We start from the raw sequence: 7,570 nt of genomic DNA, 5'->3' as shown, positions 1-7,570 counted from the left end.
TATTATTATTTTGATGCAAGTTATGTCTAGCACATGAACATGTATCAGAGTTTTGGGATGTTGTCACTTAAACAAATCATGAAAAAAAAGGTACTCAACAAAAAATTATGATCAAGTGGATAAATTTTAAATCTCACTCTTACCTACCATCCTACTAAATGATTTTTCAATATACTAGATTTGACACTATCTCCTATTGACCACATAGAAATAATGATATTACATTTTTTTGAAAAAAAAATTAGGAATGATTTTTCATGTGAGACAGTTTGACCTACTTAATCTTAATAATTTTTAAAAAAATCTTAATTAGTTTAGAAATTAGATTCACAATACTACAATTATTTTTATCTATACATGTTCTACATTTCTGTTCAAGAGCCTCAAACTTCTCTTTGAAGTGTAGGTTTTTCTGATTTTAGGAAAAAGGTGGCAACTTATACCCCCTTTTTGCACATAATCTTGGTGCACTTACCCCTGTGTCAAGATTTTTTTGATCTCCACACCTAAAAATTTATGGTGTTGTTTAAAATAAATACTCTCTCTTAGTTAACATCCAATTAAATCCATCAACTTATATCTTTCTTCAAACATTCAATTTATTAAGAGAAAAAATGAATCATCACGGTATTGAAGACAATAATTTTCATATCTATACCATTAATGATAATTGATGTAGTGCAAAGGTAGGTGTTTTACCCTTGGAGGTCACCTATCCTTGATTAAGAACCATTCAATAGAAAATTATCACTAATATAGAGATTCAGATCCAAAGCAACACTTATTCTCATAATAGAATCATAAGGCTTACATCCAACATGTTGAGATGTAAGGCCTTCCTAGTTACAACCATTAGAAAGAAGAAAGCAACTCAATCATCATATGGGAAGATCCACCTCCTAACTACCATCTCTATGGATTGTCCTAGCTAGTCAATGCTACAACTACTAAATCTAAATAACACAAGACTCTTTACTTATACCAAATAGGCCACAAGTTGGCCTGATAGATTACATTAAATAAATACTTAGGATAGGCCCCAATTTTACAATCATAACTAGCTCATAAGATAAAATAAGACTATGTGACCTTAAACATAGGCTCAAATACTATCAAAAGATCCAAATCTATGATCAACCAAGATAACTCCAAAAAGACCAAAATTTTCATAAATAATCTCCAAGGTTTGTCTAGGAAATGAAGAACATATTACCAAAGCCACCAAAAGAGCTCTAACTCCAATGCAATAAAATCAATCATTTTGTAAACATAGGAAAAGGTCCACAAAGAGGTCCCTAACATAGACCCAAGCTCGTAGATGTGAGATCCACTCAAAACCATGGTTGATGCTTTTGCATCAATAATATTTGTGTTATTCATTTTCTAAGGTCAACATCAACATATTCATGAACATTTCTAGAAAGAGAAGGCTTATGAAAGTATAAAAAATTGATTTTTTAGATCTTACCCTCTACCTTATGTTAATACACTTATTTTTATATTTTAAGTTACAATTTAAATTTTATATTTAAAGGTTGATTTGTAGAATTTGGTTTGACTTAGGAAATCTCCTTTCTACATAGTTTTTTCTTTACTTTCAATATGCGAAAACTAGTTGTAAGTACACAAAGAGTTACAAATTGAGAATTTGTAAATCTACAAGCGATGGGCCATTCATTAGAAAATGTAGCTAGCAAGCTACCCCTACTAACTTGCTCTTTCCACTTTTGTCTCAAATTTAGATCATACGTGAGTTAAAATATGTATTTCTTCGACCTATTGTTATAAGTCACTTGTTAGTACTCTATTGGCTTGTATATGTACCAACATATTTTCTCCCCAATTCAACCTAGGTTCTTTATCCATTTCCTAAAATTTCTTAGACATTTTCTAGTCCCCCACAAAGGATTATTGATTTCACTTTGTGCCCTAGAGTTATTAGTATTATTTTTTGAATGTAATTCCAAATAGGTGAAATAGACTTGTTTGGATTTTGATGTATATAGTAGTGAATCCTATTTCACCCTATCACAAATTTTTTTCATTGCACAAATTATAATAGAATTTATAAATGATCAATTTTTCAAACTTAAAAAAAAAAAGAATATTAAAATTATTATTTTTTACAATTGATATATTTTTTTTAAAAAGGATCATCAAATTAAAATTTTAGCTTAGTAAACAAAAATAACTAATATATTGATATGTAGGGCATATTTTCCACAAAAAGTCAAATTGTGATCTTTCTATAAGGATTTAACTATGTAGTTTTCTAGTCAAACTCATTGATTCATGAGTAGTGATTCAAATGAATCCATCTCTCATGACAAAAAATAGAACACTTAGCACTCATTGGATCTAGGTGATGCTTATAGAGGTGAAACACCAAGACTTCTTGGGAGGTCATACATCCCAATACTACTCTAGCTCAAGTGCACGTAACTAAAGATTTTCCTCCATGGTTAAACCCACTCCATTTGCAACCCCATTTGAAAACCCTTCACCAAGTGTTGTGCCTTATGAACCATTCCTTAGAAAGACCCTTAATCTCATCAATCAACATGTAGGAAATATTTTTCCACATCAAGTAGAATTGATTTTTCTATTAGGATTCAACTATGTAGTTTTTTGAGTCAAAATCATTGACCCATATTTCTTGACTAGTGATTCATATGAATCCATCTCTGCTAACAATAAATGGGACACCTAGAACTCATTATATCTAGGTGATATTTATATAGGTGAAGCACGAGGACTCCTGGGGAGGTCACCCATCCCAATACTACTTCACCTTGAGCATGATAAATGATCAAGTTTACTATATGGCTAAATTCCATTTTCCTCCAATGCCATTTCTAAAGCCTTCACCAAGTTTTGTTCCTTATGACCTATTCATTAGAAGGCCCCTTAATTTTCTCAATTGATACTTAGGAGATATTTTTACATGTTAGATTGTGATATTCATATGAGGAATTAACTGTGTATTTTTTGATTCAAACTCATTGACTCATATTTTATGAGTAGTGAATCACAATAATCCATCTCTCATGACAAAAAATAGAACACTTAGCACTCATTGGATCAAGGTGAAGCCCTAGTAATACTCTAGCTCAAGTGTGTTTAACTATGGAGTTTCCTCTTAGTTAACCACACTCTTCTTTTAGCCTCATTTTCAGAACCTTTACCAAGTGTTGTGCCTTATGAACTATTCATTAGAAATACCCTTAAGCTCATCACTTGATACATAGGAGATTGTTTCCTATAACAAGTCAAATTGTGATATTGCTATTAGGAGTTAATTGTGTAGTTTTTCAAGTCAAGCTGGTTGACTCATGTTACATGAGTAGTGATTCAGATTAATCCATCTATCATGATAGCAAATGGGACACTTAGCACTCATTGGATCTAGGTGATCCTCACAAAGGTGAAGTCTTAGGAGGTTACCTATCCCAATACTACCTCAGCTCAAGTACACTTAATTACAGAGTTTCCTCCATGGTTAAACCCACTCTATTTGCAAGCCCATTTGTAAAACCTTTACCAAGTGTTGTGTTTAATGAATTATTGATTAGAAATCCCCTTAAGATCATTAATTGATATGTAAGTGATATTGTTTAATGAGTAGTCAAATTGTTATATTGTTATTAGGATTTAACTATCTATCTTTTTAAGTCAAACCCATTCCCTCATTTTTCATGAGTAGTGACTCACATGAATCCATCTCTCATGGCAACATATGAAACACTTAGTGCTCATCTGATCTAGGTGATGCTCAGAGAGGTGAAGCACCAGGACTTTTGAGGAGGTCACTCATCCCAGTACTAGTCCAGCTTGAGAGTGCTTAACTACAAAGTTTCCTTCCTAGTTAAATGCACTCTACTTGCAACCCCATTCCTAAAACCTTCACCAATGATTGTGCCTTATGAACCATTCATTAGAAAGTTATAAGTCATGAAACATAAGTCAATGAGTTGCACTTAAAAAAATACATAGTAAATCATAAAAGTAATATCACAACTAATATATTTTTTAAGAATATGAATAAAACCAAATTCATAAACTTGAGAAAAAAAATGTTAAAAAGACAAAAGTGAATATTAAGAAAGAACATGCATAATATTCTTCTCTCCATTATTTTATTATTTTATTTTTCTTTGACAATTTCTCACCAATTAATTAATTTTTTAAACAAACAAACTTCCAATATAGGACACGACAACATCCTATCTTTCCATATAGATATAGAAATTTATAGAATACTCAGCTTTCTAGATTCCTGAAAATCTTCCTTGGAAAGACCATGTCAAAATAAGTATTTTCATTTGACAGGCAGAACATATTAAACTCTAATTCAAAGAGTGGTGTGGTTTATACACACAACAGTTCCTGATTTAAGAATAGGTGTCACTTGATTTCATGTTATAAGATTCTTAAAAAGAATTTTACCGTAGTGTCATGGACATTTATATTTATATCTGTTTATAATTAAAATGCCTACCCTTAATGATTTAATTTGCCCACCTTACAACTGATTTTATGTGCAACCAATTTGTCGTGTGCAAAATTTTAAAAAATTGCAAATATGTCAAATCCTTAAAATGCAAGCTCCCGCACAAGACAAAAATATGTAGTGCTATTTTTCTAGCCAGATTAAAAAATGAATAGGGCAGTAGATTTCAAGAATAATGCAACTGAAAAGATCTTAATCCAATCAAATGAACATTTTTCTCAACAAGAACTTACAGCCATTATATCCAAGTCCTTAAACATCAGAATCACTTTAATTTTAAATCATTTCATTCAATCTTTTATACTAACTTTATGGAATTCAATAGGAATATCCCTTTGAAAATTAGAATCACTTTAATTTTTCATCATTTCAGTCAATATTTTGTACCCGCTTTATAGAAATCTATAGAAATTATCCTTTGAAGACGTAGCCCTCACTATATAAGATTTGAGTTATATAAATATATAATCTAATCTGATTTCTTTCTTTCATAACCATACAACCAAGAACCTAGCTAGTGGGCTCACTTTTTAATTTGAACAGAAAAAATAGAATTAGCGGGCTAAGTTTTCTAGTTGAAAAGTAAAACGTAGAACATTGTAAAAGATGATGATCAATATTATAATGAAAATACGTGAGCTGGTCCGTTTTCTTTTATTTATATCCACACCAATAAAACCAAATTAGAGAAATCAATTCTTTTTTGAAGTAGTTGTTTGCTTCCCACTCTACAAATACCTCTCGATCACAACTCACTCAAATGCATAGCAACTAATAGGAGAAAAAAAGGATAGTTTTCATTGTGTTCGATAAAGAAAACTAATATGGTTGTCAAGCTGTTTGGACCAGCATATGCTTCATGCAGCAGAAGGGTGCTTGCATGCCTGGTAGAGAAAGATATTGAGTTTGAAATTGTGCATGTTAATATATTGAAAGGGGAGCAAAACAAACCAGAGTTCTTCGCCTTACAAGTAGGGAAATTTCTTCTAATATAATTGTTTTTCTGTTGGTACTTAATAGCCTATTTATCATGTTATGTTGTTAGTTACTTGTATTCCTCTGATGTATGATGCAGCCATTGGAAAAGTACCAGCAGTTCAGGATGGAGATCTCACTCTGTTTGGTAATCATATTAATTGTATATATTTTTAAAGCATTACATGGGTTGTCTAGACTCTTTTTTCAATTTCATATTATTTATTTTAAATAGATTGTTATCCTCTTCCATGTGATATGTTTGTAGCTTACATATTTACTTTCCTATGATTGCATTTATTTGTGTATGTGCAAAGTCTACTGGCTAGTGCATCACCCATTGAGGTAGTCACTCTATACATACAGATCTGATTTATGTAGTGTAGATCTGATTTGGGTAGTGTAGATTTGAGTTTCTTTGAATTGGGTATGTGCAGAATCAAGGGCTATCATAAGGTACTATGCTGAGAAATATGCAGGACGAGGAACTTCTTTGCTAGGCAAAACCCGAGAAGAGAGAGCATTGGTTGAACAATGGCTTGAAGTTGAAGGGCAGAACTTTAATCCACATGCTTATGCATTAGTTTATCAGTTGATGTTGGCCCCAAGGATTAATGTGCCTCAGGACAAGGCCTTGATTGAGAACACTGCCCAAAAGTTGGGGGAAGTGTTGGATGTGTATGAGGAGAGGCTGTCAAGGAGCAAGTACTTGGCAGGGGACTTTTTCGGCCTTGCTGATTTGTCTCATCTTCCATTCACTGACTATATAGTTAATTCTACTGATAAGGGATATGTAGTTAGGGATAGGGAATATGTGAATGCATGGTGGGAGGATATTTCCTCAAGGCCTGCATGGAAGAAGGTTTTGGCTATTTGAAACCATGGTTGTGTAAGAACATGAGTCATGTTGACCAAGGTTTCATTATTTTACTATTTTATTGGCTTTCTAAAATAATAATATCGTTGTCGATGGTGGAATGTTAGTTTCCTGCGTTTCAAAGATTATGTTAATGACATAGGTTTCTGTTTCGAAGGAGTACTATCTTTTCAAACAAATTTATAATATATTTCTTATTTGGGATTTCCAACGGACTCATGTTCTTGTATGGGAAAATAAGATTAAAAACATAAATCATATCTTAAAAGGAGCGGTATATTAATTTCAATCATTTTAATATAAATATTTGTTAATCTTTAAAAACTGTTTAATCTAAATAACATTACATCTTTATTGTAATTTTTTACAATCAACTTTTAATATTTTTTAGTGTTTGAGGTCTTCAGATGGTAGTTGACAAGTTGATCATGTGATGGTTGATTTAGTTAATAGGTTCCTACTGACATGTTTGATTGATTCTTGGTTCACATTGCTCAGATATGTGATTGTCATTGAAGTGTAGTGCTTTGAGTTTCAATCTACAAAGTGCAAGTGTGTATGCAAAATGGGTGGTTATCCACACTGAATATTTACAAGGTTTATTACAGATTTTTGGTGGGTTTTGTGATTTTTAGGTGTTTAGAGGATATTTGATGTTTTTGGTGTGACTCAATTTTTAGGACATTTTACAATTTTTAGGGTTTATTTTCAGGACATTTTATGGTTTTTAGTGATTTTTTCAAGACATTTTATGATTTTTAATAATTTTTTTAGGACATTTTATGATTTTTACTAATTTTTTCAGGATATTTTATTATTTTTAGTGATTTTTTTAGTATTGTAAAAGCATATACAAGTGTCAACTCCAATTTGTTATGCAATTAGTCTAATAGATAAATAATGCTTAGGGATATGCCCCCAGTTCAAATGCAAACCCATGCACCATGTAGGTAATCTGCCCCCAAACAAGACACAAATTATGTACAAAGACCAATGATAGAGTATGTATAAACTGGTGATGCATTAGGTAGGATAATAAAGGATATTAACTAGTTCATGAGCCATGGTCAAGGAGCCAAGTATGCCTTGCAATATGATGTATATGATCAGGGAATGACAAAAAGAGGGGGAAAAGCCTAGATCAAATCCTGATAGATGGAGGAGCAAGAATTGATTACACATCGTGGCTATTTGTTAGGATTTCACCA

At 31.9% G+C, this 7,570-nt stretch overlaps 1 protein-coding gene across 1 annotated transcript; it reads left to right on the top strand.

The window, feature by feature from the left end:
- The first annotated feature begins 5,334 nt into the window (after positions 1-5,334).
- LOC149579741 (glutathione S-transferase F9-like) lies at positions 5,335-6,362 on the top strand. The gene is made up of 3 exons (XM_089812235.1): positions 5,335-5,480; positions 5,584-5,633; positions 5,923-6,362. The coding sequence occupies exons 1-3, from the start codon at positions 5,335-5,337 to the stop codon at positions 6,360-6,362; spliced, it is 636 nt and encodes a 211-aa protein (XP_089668361.1).
- The last annotated feature ends 1,208 nt before the right edge of the window (positions 6,363-7,570 follow it).

Source organism: Cupressus sempervirens, chromosome 1, assembly GCF_028749045.1.
Source record: "Cupressus sempervirens isolate cs-2001-9-10 chromosome 1, ASM2874904v1, whole genome shotgun sequence".
NCBI lineage: Eukaryota > Viridiplantae > Streptophyta > Pinopsida > Cupressales > Cupressaceae > Cupressus > Cupressus sempervirens.
The sequence above is the reverse complement of the archived record's forward strand: the minus strand, read 5'-3'. Positions and strand labels throughout refer to the sequence as shown.